The sequence below is a fragment of the Schistocerca nitens genome, chromosome 3 (genome assembly GCF_023898315.1).
Source record: "Schistocerca nitens isolate TAMUIC-IGC-003100 chromosome 3, iqSchNite1.1, whole genome shotgun sequence".
Taxonomy (NCBI): domain Eukaryota; kingdom Metazoa; phylum Arthropoda; class Insecta; order Orthoptera; family Acrididae; genus Schistocerca; species Schistocerca nitens.
This window is the reverse complement of record NC_064616.1, coordinates 993476315-993502226: the sequence shown is the minus strand read 5'-3', so window position 1 is coordinate 993502226 and position 25912 is coordinate 993476315. Positions and strand designations below refer to the sequence as shown.

Below are 25912 nucleotides of genomic sequence, written 5' to 3'. Positions count from 1 at the left end.
ACTAATTTTGTCGAAAGCTTGGTGATTCTCAAAGTGAAACAATTCATAAGATTCAGCAGGTGTTTGGAGAAAATGCGATGGGTGTAACAAAAATTAAGGAATGGTTCAAAAATGGCCCATCAGCGAAGAGTGGCCAGCTTTCCGGCAGGCCCCAAACTGCAGCTGTTGTTGAGAGGGTGCAAAATTTGGTGATGGCAGATCATCGTTTGACCACGCGAGAGACTGCCCAAGAGGTTGGAATGAGTAGAGGTTCTGCACATGCAATTTTGCATAATGATTTGAACATGCACTGAATGGCTGCGAAATTTGTGCCCAAGCTGTTGTCGCCGGAATGAAAAGACCTCCATTTTAACGTTGCACAGGACCTTCTGGACACCACCAACACTGATCCTGGGTTTCTGAACACCATGTTTACTGGAGATGAGTCTTGGGTGTACGGGTACGACCCAGAAACAAGAAGACAGTCGTCACAATGGAAGCATCCTGAGTCTTCAAGGCCAAAAAAGTGCGGCAGGTGCGAAGCAAAATCAAGATGATGCTGCCTGTCTTCTTTAATGTCCATGGAACTGTGCATCATGAAGACACGCCAAAAGGACAAACAGAGACAAAGGAGTACTATCAAGATGTTTTCTGGTGACTCCGTGACGCAGTTCGGCGCATAAGACCAGACGTGGACAGCGAAAAACTGGCAACTGCATCGCAACGATGCCCCCACACATTCATCCCACTTGATCCAAAATTCCTTGGCCAAACATGGAATTAACTGCCATTGACCAACCTCCCTACTCTTCAGACATGGCTCCTTGAGACTTCTGGTTGTTTCCAAAATTGAAGATGCCACTGAAAGGATCCCGTTTTGAGAGTAAAGAAGAGATAATGCGGAACACGACAACGGAGCTGAACACCAGAAGACTTCCAGAGGTCTTTCCGGCAGTGGAAGGATCGGTGGGGTATGTGTATGTGCAAGCACAAGGGGGGCTACTTTGAAGGAGATTAGGGTCCCAACCCCGTTAGGTATTTTAAATATTTTTTCTGGCCAAAGGTCAGATACTTTTTAGACAGGCCTCGTAGACCCTCTATATACTCCTTCCACCTTTCTGCTTTCTCTTCTTTCCTTAGGATTGGTTTTTCCCTCTGAGCTCTTGATATTCATACAAGAGGTTCTCTTTTCTCCAAAGGTTCCTCTAATTTTCCTGTAGGTAGTATTTTATCTTACCTCTAGTGATATATGCCTCTACAGCCTTGTATTTGTCCTCTAGCCATCTCTGCTTAGCCATTTTGCACTTCCTGGCGATCTTATTTTTGAGAAATTTGTATTCCTTTTTGCCTGCTTCATTTACTGCATTTTTACATTTTCTCCTTTCATCAAATAAATTCAATATCTGTTCTGTTACCCAAGGATTTTTACTAGCCCTCGTCTTTTTACCTACTTGATCCTCTGCTGCCTTCAATATTTCATCTCTCAAACCTACCCAGTCTTCATCTACTGTATTCCTTTCCCCCCATTGTTGTCAATTGTTCCCTAGTGCTCTTTCTAAAACTCTCTACAACCTCTGCTTCTTTCAGTTTATCCAGGTCCCATCTCCTTAAATTCCCACCTTTTTGTAGTTTTTTTCAGTTTTAATCTACAGTTCATAACCAACAGATCGTGGTCAGAGTCCACGTCTGCCCCTGGAAATGTCTTACAATTTAAAACCTGGTTCCTAAATCTCTGTCTTACCATTATATAATCTATCTGAAACCTTCCATAGTCTCCGGGCTTCTTCCACATATACAACCTCCTTTAATGATTCTTGAACCAAGTGTTAGCTATGATTAAGTTATGCTCTGTGCAAAATTATACCAGGCGGCTTCCTCTTTCATTCCTTACCACCATTCCATATTTAACAACTACTTTTCCTTCTCTTCCTTGTCCTACTATCCAATTCCAGTCCCCCATGACTATTACATTTTCCTCTCCCTTCACTATCTCAATAATTTATTTTATCTCATCATACATTTCTTCAATCTCTTCATCATCTGGGGAGTTAGTTGGCAAATAAACTTGTACTACTGTGGTAGGCATGGGCTTCATGTCTATCTTGGCTACAATAATGTGTTCACTACGCTGTTCATAGTAGCTTACCCATGGCACTATTTTTTTATTCATTATTAATCCTACTCCTGCATTACCCCTATTTGATTTTGTATTTAGAACCCTGTATCCACCTGACCAAAGTCTTGTTCCTCCTGCAACCGAACTTCACTAATTCCCACTATATCTAACTTTAACCTATCGATTTCCATTTTTAAATTTTCTGACCTACTGGCCTGATTAAGGGATCTGACATTTCACGCTTCGATCCGCGGAACGCCAGTTTTCTTTCTCCTGATAATGATGTCCTCCTGAGTAGTCCCCACCCGCAGATCCGAGTGGGGCACTATTTTACCTCCGGAATATTTTACCCAAGAGGACGCCATCATCACTTAGCCATACAGTAAACTGCATGCCATTGGGAAAAATTACAGCTGTAGTTTCCCCTTGCTTTCAGCTGTTCGCAGTACCAGCACAACAAGGCCATTTTGGCTAATGTTACAAGGCCAGGTCAAGCAATCATCCAGACTGTGGCCCCTGCAACTACAGTAGAGGCTGCTACCCTGCTTCAGGAACCACATGTTTGTCTGGCCTCTCAACAGATACCCCTCCACTGTGGTTGCACCTTCGGTACAGCAATCTGTAATGTTAAGGTACGCAAGCCTCCCCACCGATGGGCTGGGGGGGGGGGGGGGTTAAATTAAAAGTATATCATTACAATATAGTGCTGTTAAATGTTATTACTTTGTCATAATATCATTACTAGCCACACTATCATCTCAGCTCCCTTTTGATCTTAACAGAGAGTGCCCTCATCCTCGCCTAAGCTGGTGGTTTATCAGACAATTATTCCTGATAGAGCATTTTCGTGCATTCCTAGTGACAATATTTGTTCATCAATAGGTGTACACCTATAAATAGCACCTCTCAAGTGTGCCTGTATCTCTTAACAAGAGAAGACAATTCTCTCATATCACCCTGTAGGTTGGACATCCCTGTACAACATATGCTTGAGTGCCTTCAACTTCAGGACTGTAGGATACAGTGGAGTTCGTTTCAATCTCGAATAGGGACCTCGAGTTGGGTGCACGTCTTGCAGGGAACTGGATTAGCCAGTAAGATGAGTAGAGAAACCATACACCCATCCTCTCCTTTAGGGGAATGAAAAGTTCATGTGTGTGGTGAACTGTTTAGAGAGCACACTACTTTCTCTGTCATTTCTCAGGTAGCCACTGCTGATGTTCAAGATATTTAGGACTATGTTTCCTTTTCTTGCACCCAACAGAGTGACACCTTGCCAGATCTGCAAATGCAGTGGATGGATTCCATATATAACAAGCATCCTGTTGGCAGATACAGAACTGAAAGCACCAGGAAGTTTTAGTTACTGCACTTCTATGTACTGCTCCGACTTCCATCACCAAGTATACAGTGCTAAGGTGATGTGCCTAGACACTGGCTCCACAAAGGCACCAACAGGGTTTGGTAGTACTGGCTAATAATTTTCAACAACAGGTCACTTCGTCACAAGCTATACTGTTGACACTGCTGAAAAAGACTAGTGTATTTTGACAGGGTTGCTCAATGTGTACATGAATACCAATATCACCTATTTTCCTTCCTAACACCAGTTTGTGTGGTCACTACCAAAATCATTATTACGTAAGTGGGAATTCGATGTCACTTTCTATCGAGTCACAAAAATAAGATGTCTTTATGTGATGTTGACAGATGGCATTACATTGAATTTTTCGCACGACTTTTAACTTCTAACCACACTAAGTATACTGATATCGATTTTAATATTTAAATGCCACAATAATGTAGCTTCACAATTCTGGATTTTAATACTCAAAAAAAATATTTCCTCGAATATGTAGCAAATATTGATTTAAAATACAGACAGTAAGGACATCAAAAACTAACAACTTACTTTTGGGAAGACTGTTATGGCACGTTTGTTACCAATACACCAGATTAGTTCACCAAGACGTGCTCGATATTTATTGAAACAGCATTTTGAACTAATTCCACGCATCTCCGATATCAGGCCACCTGTAAACAGCAGCCCAATTAGACAACTAAAGGATGACAAGTTTCGAGATCCAAATATCTGATGTTGTACTAACTGTTTCCCAGAAATGCTACAACTTTCATTTCCTTATAGAGAACAAGGCTGCTATTTAATGTTAGAAGTCTTCTTATTCTAGCTGCCAACAGTCTCAAGCGCCATCCGTGAATTATAGACGTCACCATATAGTACAATGTCAGCATTGTGACCGTAATATTAGCATGTATTTTTCACATTATCTGGAAAAGAGCATAATCATAAGACATAGGAAAGAACACATTTCAATAAAAATTGAATAAAACTATTAGAATTTTTGGAAAATTATGTTATAATTATACAATCATTGCTATTGAGATCCTACTTAATCCCAATATTTGGCAACAACAACTACTACTAGACAATGGTGTTTTAGTCTAACACAAAAAAAAACTCACTAGAGACTTTTTGCAATTGTAAGAGTGCAAATAGGGTAACAAAATGCTTCCAATCACAGTACGGTACCACGAAGAAAGATGCAGAATGTCAAATCGAACAGTTTTCAGCCGTCTAATTTCCAAACTGTTATTTTATTTGGCTACCAGTTTTGGCGATTTACTATGCCATCTTCAGACCCCTGACCAATGTGTAGGAAGATTCCGACCTCAGTTCCAGTCAAAATAGGGGCCAGACTGGTATCTGTGGATTTCTGCTCGATACAGCGATCCCTTCGGCCATCCTCTGCTGACGAATAATCTAGGGCTCCTATTTTGACCAGAACTGAGGTCGGAATCTTCCTACATGTCAGTCAGGGGGCCTGTAGACGGCATAGTAAATTGCCGAAACTTGTAGCCAAATAAAATAAGAATCTGGAAATCACAGACAGTTAAAAGGTATTTGATTTGACATTCTGTACTGAACAGCCAAGTCCCACAACCATCTCTGAAAAGATGGACATACAGAGACGTGAAGAAAGATGTGTCAAATTTGACACTATTCTTTGGTGACATTAAGTGCCTGCCATAAGAAACCACAAAAGCCTTGCACAATTTACACTCAACACAAAGTTTCAATGATTCTTCCTGAGTAAGCTGATTGTACAGATAGTTAGCACCATCTGCAATAGCACGCTTTCAACATAAACTGGGTCCTTGATATTGCTTATTCTTAATCCAAAGAAAAAAATGAGGTTAGATTAGTTTTCCTAACTTCAAACTTCTGGATTTACTAAGGAATCATTTCCAGCATTATCTTTTGATCAAGGCAAACTTTCAAATATTGTCCTTCTGAAAGGAAATGTTAGATGGCTGCTCCATCATTATGTAGGATGCCACAAACAATATTTACTTCACTTCAACACTGCTGTAGATAATGCTTCTGAAATCCCACGATCCATTCTATACTTACACTGGAAGCCCCAGCAGTTCTTAATTCTTCAGGCAAGGTTTTATCTCTCATGCACCTGACCATTCTGCTGTCACTTTATTTATTTCCTTCTGTATAATGATATTGACTGACACACTGCAACTGGCAGTATCAATGCTTGTGAATGCCAGTGTTATCATCAAGATTCTGATGATTGAGAGTGGGTCCCCACTCCCCATAAAACTGTTTCTTGCTTCCATTAACTACATTCCTCATTCTATTATAGCACTGAACACATGCATCAGAAGAGCAACTTTGTCGCAGACCGTGGCTGCTTCTACCGCACCAATATACAGCCAGGGAACACTTGATCTATCAGTATCAAATCACTGTTAGCAATTGTTATTGTAGCCCTTAACAATATACTTACAAGCTTGTTATCAACTGTATCACACTGAGAATTAGTATAGCAAAAGCAAATGTTTTGACTGACTGCACTGAGACATGAAATTATATCTTTGCATCTCACTATTACCAAATGTCATCTGTAAGTTAACACTGGTATCATATACCACAACCTCTCCTTCTGTATCATTACATGACCTTACCAAGTATGACCTCACCAAACCCATGGTCACTCAAGAGGGTTTTCATACTGAAAGGGTTATTCAAAGCTTCCCTCCACAGTCGCAGGAGAGCTTTCCATAATACATTTATCCCTGAAATATTCTTCTCATCTCACAAGAATACCTTTTATACAGATGCTACTAGTTGTGGATTATAACTGGCCTAAGAGCCAAGATTGTTACCTTATCTGTAAAAAGTTGAAATATTACTTAGTTAATCCAGTGAAAGAAACTGGGTGGGAGAAACAGATTTACAACACGTCACGTCACGCAAGTGACAGTACCACTAATGACCTCGATGCAGATAGGATGTTAAACCCCTAAAGGACAATCCAATCCAAATTTATGACTTGTGCTACCATTTTTTTGCGTTTGTGAAAGATGAGATCATCCAATGAAAGAGTCATGTCAAATTAGTGCAATGAGACTGCAAGAACAGGTTCTACAAGGCACTGAGAAGAATCCTGCTACAAGGCTTCAGACAACTGGTCCATCAGAATGTGTGCTGCATTATGCACAATGTCTGGGTATATGTAATTGGTGTCCGGCCCCATTTAAATGACATATGCCAACACTTCAACAACGATGTTCACAGAGATTGGATGAAGATGTACTGGTGCATAGGCCACCCAATTGTCACACTTAAACCCTCCACAGTTTTGTGGCTGCACATGTACAGCTTTACATATAGTGAATTGTACCTTAATACATAGTAACTTGAAAAATGTGACCATGCAGCAAGTGACATCATCTAAGGCCAGGCTAGAATATGTGAACAAGTACGGTATCACAGATGGGACATTTGCACATCTGCATTGCACGCACAAAGAACATCTTGAATACCTGATTTGCACTCAACTACATTAATGCTGCAGTGACATATCATATAATATTGTGTAATGACGCTCCACTGAAGATTTGCCATTCATTTTCCTATTAGTTTAACATGTACTCAACTTCTATGGCAAAGATTCACGTACAATCTACACTGTCACATCTGAGGAGCAAAACTATAGTGTGCACCATAAGTCAGTTGTAGCTAGCAATCCTTAGACTGTTTTGCTTACTATAAGTGGTAGTCAGCTGTGAACTTTACTAATGTGTAATATCCATAAGTCATCTGGCACCTGCAGTTTGAGCTTATGTTGTTTGTAGTTATCTGAGAAACAATGAAATAGGAAGTTAACTACAGAAAAGAATGTATTTGTTTTGAAACATGATCATAATTATGGTGATGTTTGTGATGGAACACTTTCCAAACATCCACCCTCCATCTTGACAAGGCATTGGCAAATTAAATTCAACATCTGAAGAAACTGGGTCAGTTGCGGGGCTTCCTCGGTCAGGTAGACCAATGTTTGTTACTAAAAAAGAGAATCTTTACGTTGTCACACTGAGTTTTGAGTAATTGCCGACTAAATCTCAAATAAAAGCATCCAAGGATTACAAGCCTACAAATTATTCTGAAAAGCTGAAACTGAGACCATACAGACCTGCTTTACCGCAAGGCCTAAATGAAGATAATCTGGACAGGCATAAAACATCCTGCATGTTGTACTCAATCCGACAAGAAGCCGATCCCATGGTTTGCGAAAACATTCTTTGGAGTGACGAAGGGACAGTTACAGTGAATGGCAGAGTGAACACACACACACACACACACACACACACACACACACACACACACACACACACACACACACTTGTGTCTACTGTGATTCTATGAATCCCATATGGTGATGGAGACAGAATTAACCTCACCTGGTGTGAGTGTATGGGTGGGGATTTTTAGTGATAGGCTAATTGAATCCTACTTTTTAAAGGTAATGTCAAATCCGTGCGTTAGCTAAATACGCTTGAAGAAGTGTTCTTAGAAATGGAAAACAGTCCACTTTTTGACCATCTGCAGCCAGTTAAGGAAAAGCTGATAGAGCAACACGATGGAGCACCCCCACATTATGGAGTTATTGTCAGAGACTCTCTAAATAAAAACTGTAATGAATGGATTGGCAGAAGGGGTACTACTGAATGGCCTGCATGAGCCCCAGATATCACCTCATGAATTTTTCAGTCTGGGTATACTAAAAAATTATATTTATTCCATCAAAATTTCACACGTTAAGCATTTGAACGAACAAAACCAGTCACAATTTGAAAGCCTACAGTCCAAGAATACTTGAGGCAATATTTGTAAATATGTGTTGAGAAGGTGCAATGTTTGCCTAGAACAGCATGGGAACAACTTCGAGCAGCATTTCTGGGTTCATTGAACTTTACATGTATTTTTCTGTTGATAACACATCTGTATTTCCATATGTTTAGTATTATTGCACCAAACTCCACCCTGCATATAGCTCAGAACTAGCACTTCACCACATATTCAGTTTCACAGAGTACTCTTTGGCATTGGTGCCCTTGCTTAGCTTGCATTTATCATAGATCTCTCATCCAACACAAAGACCCAAGTGACTGGAAAAGAGCGCATGTGACTCTTGTATACAGTAAGGATAAAAGAACAGACCCATAAAATAAAAATAAAAAAACTTCACCTCAGTTTGCTGCGTAATTCCTAAGCATATTCTAAGCTTGAATATCATAAATTTCCTCAAGGCAGAAAAACTTCCGTCCACAGATAAGCATGGATTTAAAAAGCATCAACCATACGAATCTCAGCTTGACCTTTCCTCTTACAATGTCCTGAAAACCATGGATGAAGAACAACAGCTAGATTCCATACCCCTAGATTTCTGGAAAGTGTTTGATACAGTGGCCCACTGCAGATCATTAACAAAGGTCTGAGCATGTGGAACAATGGCTCTTGCTGCCTACATACATAAATGACCTGATGGAAAAGGTGAGCAGCAATCTTCAACTGCTTGCTGATGACACTGTAATGTATAGGACAGTGTCATCATCATCGTAACAGTGGGACGATACAGGATGACTTAAATTTCTGTTTGGTTTGGTGAATGGCAGCTTGTTCTAAATATAGAAAAAAGTAAATTAATGCAGATGAGTAGGAAAAACCACCAGGTAATGTTCGACTACAGCATTTTTGGTGTGTTGCTTGACACAGTCACATTGTTTAAACATCTAGGCATAACATAACAAATGGAACGGGCATGTCAGATCAGCAGCAGAGAAGAATAATGGTGAACTTCGAGAGTCTAGGAAAGTGTAGCTCATCTATTAAACAGACCACGTATATAACACTAGTGCAACCCATTCTTGGGTACTGCTCAAGTTTTCGGGCTCCCCGTCAGGTCAGATTAAAGACATTGAAGCAATTAAAAGGCATGCTGTTAAATTTGTTAGCAGTAGGTTTGATCAACATGTGTGTGTTAAGGAGATACTCTGTGAACTGAAATGGCAGTCCCAGACGGGAAGACAACATTCTTTTCACATAAAACTGTTGACAAAATTTAGGGATCCAGTAGCAGTGGCTGACTGCAGAATGACTGACTGGTCGATCTGGAGAAGGGGACCAAACAGCGAGGTTATCCATCACACCAGATTACGGCAGGTGGGGAAGGAAGTCGGCTGTGGCCATTCAAAGGAACCACCCCAGCATTTGCCTGAAGTGATTTAGGGAAATCACGGAGAACCTAAACCTACATCTACACCTATACTCTGAAAACCACCGTGAGGTGCATAGCAGAGGGTACACCCCATTGTACTAGTTATTAGGGTTTCTTCCTGTTCCATTCATGTATGGGGCACAGGAAGAATGATTGTTTGAATGTCTCTGTGTGTGCAGTAATTATTCTAACAAATCAGGATGGCCAGATGCGGGTTTGAACCACTGTCCTGTCCAGCACCTCACTCGGTGCAGAATGATTCTACTGCTGTCAACATACATTTCATGTAAGAGCCACAAAGACAAGATAAGAGAAATTGGGGCCCATAAATATGAATACCCCCATCTGTGAGTTGTTGACAGTACAACCAGCCTTTGCTGCTAGTACATTATGACAGTTTGTTACATTTAATTTAGATGCCAACCAATATTATAAGGTGTTTTTATGAAATAATAGGGTAGGAACGACAAGGCTGTGCTGAAAAGTAATGCCTCCGAGTTTTTTATGAGAGAACTCTTCTAGATTTTTTACATAAGACAAATGTTATTAACATTCTACATGTTTATTCTTCATGACCACATACTTATTTCTCAACATAGTTACCCTGGCAACGAACACATTTCTCCCAGAAACAGGCCAGTTTGTTCGTACCGCCACTGTAGAATGCCCGACTTTCTCGACACAGCCACAGCCTCACCTCTGCCGGCACCACTTCATCACTATGAAAGTGAAGTCCTCCAAGCTGTTATGTAAGTTTTGAAAACAGATGAAAATTGTATGGGGCCATGTCGGGTTCATATTGCGATGGGGCGGTAAATAAACAAGTGTGGTCGAATAGTTCACTCGAATGTGCATATACAAATGTTAAAAAAAATGTTATTGCCAATTTTGGCTCTCACGTCTCAGGGGATGATTTCCATACTTGGTGCATTAGTACACTGTTCCACACTCGCACATTAGTTATAGTTTTGAATTAATATTCATGAGTACAGTTTATGCTAGGGAACAAAAATTAGGCAATTATTATAGCAAAATCAGTTTTTCACGACACAGTTCAATTACTATTTATTGGCATTGTACTTTTCTTTCACACAATGAAATTAGCAATGGTGAGACGGTTTACAGTTTTACTTTAATAATAATTTGACTCCGAGCCCCCAATAGCAGTAATGTAGGCTGCTATAAACGAAAATTACTCAATCAATTCGAACAGAACCACAAGTCCCGCTGTCCTCTTTGTTTTAGCAGTTTTGGTGCGAAATCACAGATCGCCACACGTTCACTTATGCCGATGTATACCTCGTAATTCGTACTCACACAAATAATCGTAGCATTTCCAGTTCACCGACCAAATATATGCTTGCACACTTGCACCACTAAACAATACTATTTGTCGAAATAAATCTGCGCGAAAAAAGAATTCTCAAACGACCACACGGGCCACCCACCCTCCAAAATGACTGACCGACGACCGACCACTGGCCGAGATGGCCACTCGCTTATATAGGCTCGGACTTCAACTCCCACCCCTCCCCCCAGGTTACGCAAGTACCAATCTCACCAGTTAAGGTTACAAATTTTGATACATACATCCTTCGACAGAAATAAGTACACCGTCGGAACCGCACTAAAAAGTACATCTTATTTACTATGTTACATTAATTTCTAGGATTATTCTATCGCCCGTAAATCAAGTTTTAGTTTTTGCAAAATTTTGCCACTTAGCACAAATTTATTTGTTGATATCTGTGCTGCAAAGTTTTAACACAGAACTGCATATAGCACCATTTTTTGAGGTAATCTATAGTAATCTACACATTGCACAGCTCAAAATCTTCATATCTATAATAATTAATTAATTATGGGCGATAAATGTTAATAATAATTTGCAAAGAATGAAAACTATTGCAAGTTAAGTGTACAGTATAACTTAACTAGTTTAAAATACATGTGATGCCACCGAAAATATTATATAATGCCGTTCTTTACGTCATGAATTTTCTATTGAATTTTATAAACAATTTTCCCTCAAACTTTGTTTATTGCTCTTTACAGGCTTAATTATTTATGAATCTTAAAATATGACTACGGCACTCGATCCGCTATGATGAAACGTTTTTAATGAGTGCTCGCTCATCCCTGTAAGGTGTTATTTACTATTTTTATTAATCTTTCAGTATTCGTGATATTAACCGATTTTGAGGTTACTATAACCTTTGTGTCTCGTGACTTGATATAAAGATTGATCTTCCAGAAGTTGCATATTGCTGACCACAATCCACTGCCACATCGCTCTTCACCGTAAGTTGCATAGTTTTCGCGCAATGCGCAAAAAACCAAACAATGCCCCAAGCTGCGGGCCACGTGGCCGCCCGGCGGCGGAGACCATCCCACCAACCGTTGCAAATCTCGCGGAAGCGCGCCACGCACTTCCGCGAATCGCGCACCATGTAGCGCACTCACTCTCCACAAAGCAATCCTTGCATACTAGAAATATTCATCTAGTAACGTAGGTTCGTACCATCACAATACCCACTTGCTAGTGCATGCACGCAGTAAATGCGGAAGCAAGTAGCACCGACAAAAAAAAAAAAAACGCAAAAAGAGTGACTGACCACTCATGTTAAATTAGTCCTACAATGTTAACAGTTTACTTGACAATCTAGTTGGCGGTGGCATCACCCTAAACTAAGTAAAATTCCCTACGTATTTTGTGCCCAACCAAAAGAAATTTGTAACATATCTGTAAATAACCCCAATCCAAAAAGTATATTTTTCCTTAACCATGATTCTAAATTCGTGTCTTCTATGTGTGTGTGTGTGTGTGTGTGTGTGTGTGTGTGTGTGTATAGTACAACAGATCTGGCAAAGCAAAACAAACACAAACAAATTTAACAAAATCACAATAACTTTTATCAATTTTTTTTAACTAACTTATTTTAGGCAGCATATTATGCACACCACGTTGTTTCCAATCAATCTATTCACTTTGGAACAAGTATCATTTATCAACTTGTTTCACAGCACTATCACTTCTCACTACCTAAACTGTCTTCCAGGGATGCCCCCAGACTAGATGTAGTGTCACAGCTCCCTACTCTGGCGCTATTTCCTGTCCTCCCACTAGCCAGTTTCTGGAGCACTACAAGGGAACACACAAAATCCCCAATGAAAATCTCATACACAAGAAAGTTTTCCCCATTTACCATAGAGTGGTCCAGCCTAGACCCATCCTCATGCAACCCAGAGCTGACACAGCTAAGACAGAATTTCAGGGCAAACCATCACTAAGAAACAGGCTAGAGCAACAGCTGGATAGTTGTGCCCAACAATCTGTTCAATACTAGATTAGAAATGCCCATGTCATTGAGGCAGTACTGCTTGGCGACAAAGCCTCCCTGATCAAAATGATACCGATAATGTGGCAGGAATCATACAGACTTTAAATAATATCTGACTGTTGTCATGGCTTGACAGCAGAAACTAAAAGATAAACTTTACTAGATTATTACAGACCATGAATTAAATTCCAGGGTTTGGCAATGTTTCCTAAAAAAAATGGCTTAATCTACTTTTAAAAATCTCTATTAAAATTCACCTATACATTTTGTTAAAATATCCTCTATTCATATCATGTAGCCCAGACTGAGATTACAAACAGCAAAATGAACTAACTTTAATTTTACAATCTCCATGCTGTGTTGCTTACCCTAATATTCAGTCCACAAACTTGACCCCCATACACCAAAGGAAGTTTGGTGTATCTACATACAGAACCCAGTGCAACATATGTTCAAGTTAACAATTACGCCCCCAAATTTCTCAAACAACATAAAACCTTGTGCTGGACCCCCCCATGAACCAAAAATTAAGCAGATTATACATATAAGCCCAACAGTTATTCAGATACCACAACACACAATGTTTACTTCTCCAAAAATTCTTATTAGGCTCATGAGGCTTCACCCTGAGAATATAATCAAAATTTACCAGTTTCCCAGGTCTCTCTGAGAACACACCTTTATTCTCTACCAGTAAAACATACAGTTCTTCCCTCTCACTGTCACCAATACCCTCTGTCTCATAGACCTTCCTTTTTATCTCCTCCTCAATCCCTACTTCATCCAACAAGCACTGGGCCATGTGCAAGCTTGCCATTAAATCATCACTTGTTGCATTTACAAATTTTGTCTCCTTTACACATCCCCCAACATCCAATTCCAATACCTGTCCCCCACAGTTAATATTTGCCCCACATTTATTTAAAAAATCTGTAGCCAGAACCATATTTATACCTAAATTTTGAATCACCAGGAATGGGTGACTAAACAACTCTCCACCAATGTTTACATCTAACACAGCCTCCTTCCTCACTGGCTTGCTATAATTACCAGTAGCATTTTTTATTCTAACCCCTGTGTCCGGGAATTCTACCATTTTGTCATTCCTAATATAATTGTAGAAACCCTCTGCTATCCCACTGACTGTACTGACTGTGTCCACCAAGGCTTCTTCACTGACTTTAACTATTGGTTGCACATTCCTAAAATGTTTCTGCTTGACCTCTACTTTTGCTAAAAGATCCTCCTCCACTTCATTAGCACAGTACTTTTCCATAGTGCATACTTGCCCCCCATTGAATGATTCTATTTCATTATCCCCTTCAAATATTACTTCAAAAGCATATTTGTGTTCTTTATTTTCTAAGCCTAACCATTCTAATTTTCTGGCAAAACTAAACCTCTCCCATACCTTTGATTCCAACTTCTGTATATACTTAGAAAAATCCACCCAAACACTTGCATCAAAATCACATACACTCTTCCCCATCCAACCAGTATTCCATTCAGCCTCTTCCATACCCCCATACTGCTCATCCGCATACACAACATAATTATTCACCTTTTCAACTTCATCTCCCTCATCACACACTAATTTCCAACAATCTGTAACCCTGCAGTTACTCTCCACAGCACATTCTCATTTCATTTACAAAATCCCCCCCTTAAACCATCAAACTCCTTATCCCCATCAAATATTTTCTTGAGTACATCATAATATGCCTCATCCTCAACATTTAACTGCTTTAAACTGTTCACATAATAATATTTCCCTACTGTCCAATTTTCTGGACTATATTTTTGCAACCATTTTGCCCTTGCTACCCAATCATTTAAGTTCAATTCAGATTCCCCCCTTAGTTCTCCACTGTTCATCATTCTTAGCTTGCTGTTTAACCCCATGCATGTAAACACTAGCACAATTTGTTTCATCATGTTTCATGGATTCAGATATAGCTTTCCCCACCAAAACATCACTTGCATTACCATCCTGCACATTACAAACACTTTCACCAGACATCTCAAAACCAGCCCCTTCTGGCTGCTCACAGCTAACCTCATAAATTTCACCAGACACACTCTCTGGTACATATTCATTTATCACTACATCAACGATAGGCACTATGGCCCCAAAATCATTACCATCATCTACAAAACCATTAGTTTCATGCACCTTGGCCCTCTCAGAATTAACATTATCATCCACTGTATCTGCTTCCATTACACACGACTCAACAAATTTCTTACTATTACTTTCACACACACTTTGGCCATCACACCATCCATCTATACCTTCAGACAGTGCCTTAGTCTCTGACCTGTTAATAATGCCCACCAAACCAATACTATCTTTCTCAGAATTCACACCCCCAAACTCTTTACAAAAAACATTCTCAGCATTGATTTCTTCCATTTGGGCCTTTAAACCTCTAACATTCTTCCTCTTAAAAGCTCTCCTTTTTCCACGTTCCATGCACCAGCTCCCCAATACATTTTCATCATTTAAAATGGCCTCCATACCACAAATTCTTTCCCCTCTCCTACTTCTATCATTTTCACACACCCTTTTAGAATAACCACACCTGGTCTGATTATAATTATTATTGTTCCATCTCTTGGCCCTATTGTTTGCAACTTGTCTTGTCCCAAAGTGGACCCCATTTGAGACAACTCCTAGTTTAAAGAATGCTGTCCCTGCTGTGTGCTGTTGTTCTGTCACCCTCTTCCAGGTCCATTTCCCAGCATTGGCCTTGGTTCATTTCTCACATTACTGCCCCTAAAATCCCTTTGACTGTGGCTCTCTTCATTATATCTTCCCCCATTTCCTCTCCAATGTTCATTTATGTTTCTGTCCCCATGATGGCTCTAATGATTATTTGCCCAATTCCTATTTCTGTGACCATTTTGATGATTGTTACCCCAATTGATATTTCTTCTCTCCCCCAGATCCCTATGGTTATTCCCTGGATTGTTTCCCTTTGAGCCAGGCCAATAGCACATAGCCTACTCCATCCTCTCAACAAAGTCTAAAAACTTCTCCACTGAATCATTGGGGCAATGTATGAGTTCCCATTGTAGCTCCTCAGGTGGTCTCCTCCTTACAGTAGATATTTCTGTTAAAACACCTAAAGGCTGATCCAGATTTACTAATTTATTCAACTCTTCCTGGCAAAATTCCCTCATAGTTTGTCTACCTACCCTGTACACAGGTCCATTCAGAAACTCTTTTTGTAACCTACACTGCTTATTTTTACTGCAGTATTTGTCTAGAAACATTCGTTCAAATATTTCAAATGAAATGAACTGATCCTTAAATTTGTTAGCTCATGTCTGAGCTGAACCTCCCAGCATTCTCTTTACAAATTTTACTTTTGCCTCATCTGACATCCCAGGCAGAAAACAGTCCTTGCAACTGGCCAAAAAATCCACAGCACAATATCCGTTTTCGCCTGAAAATGTCTTTCCACTAGGCCTGCATTACTGGACACCCAGCATGACCCGAAACATTATACAATTCTATCTGGGTAATATTTTCATTTACTTTTGAGGTGACAGTTGCCATTTCCTTTCTGAGATCATCAGCTGTGCTGTCTAATTTATTTATCAGCACAGCTTTTGACTCATCATTGCTAGCCACTATTTTCGCACTCACTTCTGCCAAAGACTGCCTTGTCACCTCTTTTCTATCGCCCCTAAACAATTTCACCCCTCAGCTCAGCCTCAACCGCTTCATCCTTGGAATGCCAGCTCTCTTCTATTTTTTCTAATCTATTACTTAATTCGGTCACAGTTTCTTGTTTCATTGACCCCAATTGACTATTTATTTGGCCCACATTAGTTTTTAATACAGCCATTTCATTTCCCACATCAGTCTTCAGAGAACTTAATTCAGAATTTAATTTAGTTATAAAATTAGTGTCTAAAGCACTTAATTTATTACCCATATCAGTTTTAAATGAAACTATTTAGCTACTCATATTTTAGAGAAGAGCAAGTAATTCTTTAGACATTACAGGGATACCGATTTCCTCCTCTCTCTGAGGACTTTGTGGTTCACTACCACTCCCTGATGACCTGCAATCACTAAGCGATTTTTTAATTTCGTGCACCATGTAGCGCGCTCGCTCTCCACAATGCAATCCTTGTATACTAGAAATATTCATCTAGTAATGGGGGTTCATACCTTCACAGTATGGAGGATGATCAATGATAGTGAACCCAAGGCAGCGAATTGTTGCAGATGTCACAATGCTTGCATGTAGTGTGGCACTGTCATGCTGAAGGAGACAGTGCTCCGTGCATGGACCATCTCTTCAATTCATTCTTTCATTTTTTCTGAGGGCCTCTCATGCACCGCATAGCTATGTTAAACACCATCCTGTTACTTGCTACGATTCCAAACCTTCTAGAAGCAGAGGGTTGCAACTTACATTAGTGAAGCAGGAAAGTCGACTGATTAATATACGTGACACGTAATTCCTCAAGCGACATTGACAACAGAATATAAAATTCAGAGGCTTTACTTTTCAGCCCACCCTTACACATTACAAAAAAGTACACCCCAGCTTCAGGTGTGACTTCTTACAGCTCAATTCGATATACAATTTTTTTTTGCTCTTCTTAATACACAACAGAGGGCATCATTCATGTTTGATAAGGCAGAAAATGCATTAGTACTATATAAATAGTTAGAAGTCAGCAGGAAAGTATCTTTTATAAGACTAAAAGTAACAAACCCACGGCTGAAACCTGGAAAGGAGTTTTACCATGAACAATATGAGTGTCCTGTTTCAGGAATTTAATTGCTTGATTTTAGTAAATGGCATATCAAAATCCCTGTATAAAATGCCTTGCTAAAATAGTATAGTTTTAAAAATGGCCTCATCACATTTATATTGCTACTCAGATTATCAGTTACTTTATTAATGCATTTGTTGTAATGTGGTGTTTTTGGAAACCTGTTGTATTTACCACAGGTGTTATAAGTACAAACATTATTCATCACCAGATCATGAACACTGTACTCTTAAGCTACTGATAAAGACGACATGCTGATTGACATGTAATCATACAATGATTTGGGTTCTTTTTGTATATATAACGTTAGGGCTTGTTTTCAATCACTAAGATATACACTGAAGCACCAAAGAAACTGGTAACGGCATGTGTATTCAAATACAGAGAGATGTAAACAGGTAGAATACAGTGCTGCAGTCAGCAATGCCTATATGAGACAACAAGTGTTTGTCGCAGTTGTTAGATTGGTTACTGCTGCTACAAAGGCACGTTATCAAGATTTAAATGAATTTGAACGTGGTGTTATAGTCAGCACATGAGCAAAGGTACACAGCATCTATGAGGTACCGATGAAGTGGGGATTTTCCTGTACAACCATTTCACAAGTGTACCGTAAATATCAGTAATCTGGTAAAACATCAAATCTCCGACAGTGTTGTAACTGGAAAAAGATCCTGCAACAATGGGACCAACAACGACTGAAGAGAATCGTTCCACATGACAGAAGTGCAATCCTTCCCAAACTGCTGCAGATTTCAATGCTGGGCCATCATCAAGCATCAGCACGTGAACCATTCAACAAAACATAATTGATATGGGCTTTCGGAGCTGAAGGCCCACTCGTGTATCCTTGATGACTGTGTGGCACAAAGCCTTACGCCTCGCCTGGACCCATCAACACCGACATTGGACTGTTGATGACTGGAAATATGACCGCCAAGTGAGATCGAGGTTATTTTCTTCGTCCGCTAAAAGAACTTTCTTAAGAGGAAATGGTGTCAAATTTAAATTTTCTTTGTTTTGTGTACTTGCTGTAGTGTCCGTTCTTGTCACACAACTGAATATTAGCATCCCAGCAGAGCTCTTTCTTGAAAAAACTTGTTCTTTAGCTTAAGTCCCGATAATCGCAACATAACGCGAAATTTTGCATGACATAAACACAAAAAATTCTATTCAAGTTTTCTTGATAGTGCAAAATTCATTTAAAAAAGGCAGCTACTAGCTTCATCAGTGTCTATTGTTGCAATAGAAGTGTAATTAAATGTTTCCAAATCATATTTAACTAACACATTTCGTATTGTTTACTAGTTAGATAGACGTGATCTAGGCCTAAATTTTCCAAGTTATAAACGTTTAAAAACATGAACAAACACGTTTGATAACGTAAATTCTCGAAAAGCAAAGTAATTACAAATTCATTCTTCTGTTCAAATGTGTGTGAAATCTTACGGGACTTAATTGCTAAGGTCATCAGTCACTAAGCTTACATACTACTTAACCTAAATTATCCTAAGGACAAACACACACAACCATGCCCAAGGAAGGACTAGAACTTCCGCCGGGACCAGCCGCACAGTCCATGACTGCAGCGCCTTAGACCGCTCGGCTAATCCCGCGCGGCAATTCATTCTTCTGTCATTGTATCTCTAAATCAGTACAAAAACAACAACCACCACACATATGACCTTTGTGTCGTTTTTAGTTTACACACTGCCAATCTCGCGTCCTTGACAAATGTAAAACATTCTTTAAACTTAATCATTCTTTCGAAATTGACATGAGTGAGAAATGTGGGAGCTGTTATAGGGTAGTGAGTAGAGGGATTTGTTGCCAATCTTGTAGGAAATAATTTCACTGAGGGGGGTGCAGTAGGGAGAATATTGGGAGAACAAAAGAGGCTCTCTCCTGCAACTGCAGAGTATGCAGTAGGAACATTTTGATAGGGGAACAGGAAAGGAAAATCTGTACCCTTCAGAGGCAAGCAAGGAAGGAACTCATAAGGATCAGGGGAGATGGGGGAGGAGGGTGGTTGGGAACTGGCAGTTGATAGGAGGATAGGAAGAAAGAGGACGCGATCTGACAGTTTTATCAACAACACCAAAAACAGGTATCTCCTACTGCCAGAGTTAAGTGGAGAAGAGCCTCAGGTAGGAGGAGGAGCAGAAAATGTGCGGCACACTTCAACCAAAGCCAAGAAGCTTAAGAATGTACGAAGTCTTAGGAAGAAGAAAGTGCTGCTGCTAGGTAGTAGCCATGGGCGAGGTGTAGGCCCTCAGTTACAGGAAAGTTTAGGGGCAGCGTACCAGGCCACCAGTATCTTCAAGCCCAATGGAGGGCTAAGTCATGTGATAGAGGACCTAGGGTCTTTATCTAAGGACTTTACAAAAGAGGACCATGAAGTGATAGTGGGTGGGGCGGTAAACAGTCTGGACAGGGATGGGGCATATGACATATGTGGTGACCTGGACAAGATAGCTTCCCTGACTCATGGCACCAACGTACACTTTGTTCAGCTGTTCCGGCGTCATGATCGACTGCACCTTGATGGAGCTGTGAGGTGAATCAATGTGGGGTTAGGGATGGCTCTGAGGACAGCCAACTTCGCTCATGTTTCTCTGGTGCCCGTCGGGACTATCAACAGATGGGGTTTCACTAGGCATGGCTTACACCTAAACAGAACTGGGAAGGGAAGACTGGTACAGCTGATTTATGAAAGTATAGGGGGTGGATCTCGGGCCACACATGGTCAAATACCTGTTGTCATAGGCAGGAAAAGTACGTCTTTTAGGACAAATCCAGACAACAGGTTCCCTTGCCTAAAGAGTATGTCTAGTAGTTTAAAAAATACTGAAACTCTCTCACACAAAACAGATTTTAACACTCCAAATATCACACATACCAGATGTCACAAAGAAAAACAAACCATTGGAAAGAATAACATCGGGAATTTCACAGACTTAACAATCCTCCATCAAAACATGCAATCAATAAAAGATAAAATACAACTATCAGAAGTTGAGCTCCAATCTTCGAACTGCACAGTAGTTTGTATTACTGAGCACAGGTGTAGAGACACAGAAATCCAACGTGTAGTATTATCATTGTATGAAAAGGCAAACTCTTACTGCAGAACTACTTCAAGGGGTGGAGGATCATGCATTTATATCAGAAAAGGAACACAGTTCAAATCAAGACACGACCTCAGTACAGTAAGTGAAGACAAACACTTTGAAATATCAGCTATTGAATGAACAGGGCTTGATATCACCAAGAAATTAATCATTTTTTGTGTGTATAGATCTCCCAGTGGTGGTGTGGACAATTTTTCAATAAGTTAACAGAAGTTTGAGATAAAGTCTCAAGTACAAAGGTCACCATAATTCTGTGTGGGTACATTAACATCAACACTAACATCATAAATGAATCCAGCAGCACCTTCATAAACATCCTTCATAGTTTTGTCATGTCCCTATTGGTCAATAGTACAACATGGGTTACTGCAACGACTGCATCAGTAATTGACCATGTGGCCACAAATATGGACAGGGAAAAATGTGATGTAGCTGTAAAAGATCTCGGACTATCAGACCATCTCTGTCAAATAACAACAGTAAAATCAGGCATCGAATCATTCCCTAAACTACAAGCCTACAAACGACATCTATCACAAATCAAAATAAAAGATTTTTCAAAAGAACTAGAAAAACAAAGCTGGGATGAAGTGCATAAGGAAACCAATGTGAATATGAACATCTCTAAACACTCCACATTGTTTAAATTTAACTTTGAAAAGGCATTTCCAAAAGTTTACATGTCTGTATCAATATCTCACAAAAACAGATGGATAACAGCAGGTATTAAGAAGTCCTCCCAAACACTTAAACACCTCAGTTCTATGAAAAAGATTCGCAATGATCCAGAATTATTGAATTTCTATCATAGATACAAAAAGATCTATAGGAAGTTGCTGATTGCAGGAAAAATGTCATTTAATGACAAAATAATATATAATGCAGAGAATAAAAGCAAAGCAGTCTGGGATGTTATAAAAAAGGAAACAGAGAGACGCAAACAAACGCAGGATAACATACCGCTAAGGGAGGGGGATAAAGTAATAAATGATCCACAGCACTTAGCAAACTATGTAAACGAGCATTTTTCAAGTATTGCAGAGAAGTTACAGCAAAAATTCCCCAAAACAAATATAACACCTGTAAATAATGTTGCACTCAATACAATGATGTTACTTCAAACCAGAGAGAATGAAGTCAATAAAACTGTCCAGAAACTAAGAAGTCAGTAGGCTTAGATGAAGTACCAATGTGTGTACTGAAACAACACATAGAGATTACACAAGGCCGCTTAACAAATATAATAAATGAATCCTTCACATCAGGGACATTTCCAGAGCAGTTAAAACAGGCAAGAGTTGTACCTTTGCTTAAGAAGGGTAATGCAGAAGACATAGAAAATTACTGGCCCATTTTCCTGCTGTCACCATTCTCAAAAATAATAGAAGCAATTATGAAAGACAGATTAATGAATTACCTGAATAAATACAATCTTTTAAGTGAATCACAGTTTGGTTTCCGAAGTGGCAAAAATACGGAGTCAGCCATAGTAGAATTACCAAAGGTTTACTTGATGCTCTTGATAAAGATGAGTGTGTCACAGGAATATTTTTGGATCTTTCTAAGGCGTTTGATACAGTCGACCACAGCATTCTAGTAAATAAATTAGAAGCATTAGGAATAAGAGGGGTAGCTAATGACTGGTTTCGATCATACCAAACAGATAGGGTACAAAGAGTAGAGATAACACATACTTCAAATAGATCCAAACATTTAGTGAAATACTTATCAGAACCAAAATACATTAATATAGGGGGTTCCGCAAGGTAGCATATTAGGACAAATTTACATCAATGACTTTCCCAGTAGTATTACTCATGGTGAAAAAATTCTCTTCGCTGATGACAGCAATATTATAGTCACTGAGAAAACAAGAGAGCTCCTTGCCGAGAAAGCAATAAAGTGACATTGAACATAAAGAAAACTAATGCCATGAATTTCAGTATGAAGAGGAAAAATGACAATGTTAAATTAAATGTGGATGACACCTCTATAGACTGTGTAACAAATGCAAAATTTCTAGGAATGAATATTGATTCTCAGTTGAAGTGGTGTGAACACAAAGGTACTTGCAAACAGAATGTCATCAGCATGTTATGCCCTTAGAATCCTGTAATCAGCGTGTAACATGCAGTGTCTTTTAGTTACATATTATTCATATGTACACTCAATTCTTAGCTATGGCATACTTTTTTGGGGAACAAAGGTACAAAATATGAACACAATTTTGCAAACTGCAGAAAAGAGCCATAAGAATAATAACCAAAAATACTAGTCGAACTCATTGTAAAGATCTGTTTAAAACACTGGGGATTTTACCTGCTCCATGTGAATACTTTTACCAGTCAGTTGTACACATCAAAAATAACGTTGGTAATTACTGCACAAACAGCTCTGTCCATGACCATGCAACAAGAGATAGACTCAACTTACATTTACCACGAAAAAATAGACATAAAACTCAAAACAGCATTTTCTAACAAGGAATAAAACTGTACAATAAATTACCAAAAGAGATTAAAGAAATTGCAAAAATACACTTATTTAAAAAGGCAGCTAAAAAGTACTTATTAGGTAATACATTATATACATTGGAGGATTAGCCTACTTAGGTAAAACAGAGTGGGGGTTTGATAAAAAAATTGTTATACAAATAAATAATAATGATTATAAAACCTCGAACATTCCAGATAACATCTTCACTTTATGTTTCTTCCCCCCCCCCCCCCCCTTGTTTTTCCTTTCTAGAAATACTTACCCCCAAGCTATGCATTGCACAATACTAACACACCTATTCTTCTTTCTGAGCTCAACATGTCACTCCTCGTGGAGGGATGCCGACTCATTTTTTCAGGATAGCAAGTGCGAAGTTGCGGTACAGAAAATGGCCCAGAGATCACACGTGTGTGTGTGTGTGTGTGTGTGTGTGTGTGTGTGTGTGTGTGTGTGTGAAGTGTTATGAAACAATGTGTGTAGATTGTGTGCAGTGACTGATAGTGAGATATGAGTGAGCAGTGTGGCATTACATTATTTAATAAGTTATTTGCAAAAAAGGATTGTATACCAGGAATAAATCTAATGATTGTCTCTAACTAGAAGTCTGTAAATATATGTGTATACGAATTAGCTTATTTTAAATTAATCTAAACTTGTAAATATTTTGAGATGATACTTCTACATACAACTCTGACAGGTGGCACGTACATAAGCATCCTGTCTGATTACCTGCATCCATTCATATCCATTGTGCATTCCAATGGACTTGGGCAATTCCAGCAGGACAATGTGACAACCCACGCATCCAGATTTGCTACTGAGTGGCTCCAGGAACACTCTTCTGAGTTTGAACACTTCCTCTGGCCACCACGCTCCCCAGACATGAACATTACCGAGCATATCTGGGATGCCTTGCAGCACAGTATTCAGAAGAGATCTCCACCCCCTCGTTCTCTTACGGATTTATGGGCAGCCCTGCAGGATTCATGGTGCAAATTCCCTCCAGCACTACTTCAGACATTAGTTGAGTTGATGCCACGTCATGCTGCAGCACTACTGTGTGCTCGTGGGGGCCCTACATGGTACTGGGCAGGTGCACCAGTTTCTTTGGCTCTTCAATGTATATCGCTAATGAGGAAGAAGCTGAAGATATCTGTAATGACTGGAATAATGTTTTCAGCAAGTGTTTTAATCACAACTGTACTCACTCCATTATCACCTACCGCCTCAGATGAGATTCTCATTATTACTTTCCAAAGTGTTTTTTAAAACAAGTTTCAAAAAAATTTACCTGTCGTAGTTATAGTATTATGTGGTTGTTGAAACAAATTGCAAAAAAATTTGAGAGCTGCCTGGTATCAAGGGAATTAGTTTGATTCACCTGCAGAAGCTTGAGTTTATAGTTCCTATAACAAGACTGAGGCCCCCCCCCCCCAGCCTTTTTTTTCCTTCTTTTTTTTTTTCCTCTTCAGCTCAGCTCACTGCTTACATCACAATAGGTGCAATTGGATCAGCCATGCACACATTCCATTTCTGTCTATTCTACTGTATGCTATATTCATCAAAGTTCAGTTTGTTGGATTTCATCTAAATCTATTGCACGGTCTTGCTCATCGATTACCTGGCTTTATTGTGCAGTCAACACTGATGATGGTGCTCTTTCACTTTGTCAGAACATTCAGGAGCATATTTGTCTTAACATGTCTAAATTTGTGAGTGAATTCTTGATTTTCACCATCTAGGGTCAAGTTCATTGGTTAGGTCATTTCTGAGGGCACTGCTATATAAGTATATTAGGTTCCTGCCTCTCACACCTGTTCTCCATGAGTCTGTATAAATTACATTAATAATATCACATCACCGTGGTACTTTTTCTTTGTATGTGTGTGTATTAGGTTCCTGCCTCTCACACCTGTTCTCCATGAGTCTGTATAAATTACATTAATAATATCACATCACCGTGGTACTTTTTCTTTGTGTGTGTGTGTGTGTGTGTGTGTGTAAGAAGGGGGGACGCGGCGAAGTTGCCAGAAAGAACTGCAACACTGAGGATATACGTAATGGTTTCTCTGTATGTAGTTCTATCAAATGAGCAATAATTTGTATATCATACAGACAACAAATTCAGTACTAAATACACATGTCGGACATTTAATTATGAAACTAACATGAGGATTTTAATCATTATTTCCAGTAAAGAAAGTGGTATCTGGAGCCCACAGTAATAATGTAGATTAGATGTTTCCATTTTTTCTGTAAATATGGAACTACATTCAGAAACTCATTGTCACACACTAGATAAATTTATATATCTGAATTAGAAAAAGTAAAATAATTTCATATAAAACTCTTAGAATGTTTCATAAACTGACAAGACAAAAATGATCAAGTTAAACAACATGCTAACATTACTGCAGAGTAAAATGCAGATACGGTAAAACTGTTAAAACAAAATGG

The 25912-nt window shown here is 39.3% G+C and overlaps 1 protein-coding gene across 4 annotated transcripts in view; it reads right to left on the bottom strand.

The window, feature by feature from the left end:
* Positions 1–25912, bottom strand: part of LOC126249056 (biotin--protein ligase) — a 399528-nt gene that overhangs the window by 360630 nt on the left and 12986 nt on the right. For all 4 annotated transcript variants that reach the window (XM_049950694.1, XM_049950692.1, XM_049950691.1 and 1 more), the window contains exons 2-3: positions 4204–4384; positions 4008–4129 (exon numbers count right to left, since the gene is read on the bottom strand). In XM_049950694.1, the coding sequence (XP_049806651.1) occupies positions 4008–4129; positions 4204–4348 (267 nt within the window). In that variant the 5' untranslated portion in view covers positions 4349–4384. The remainder of the gene's footprint in view (positions 1–4007; positions 4130–4203; positions 4385–25912) is intronic.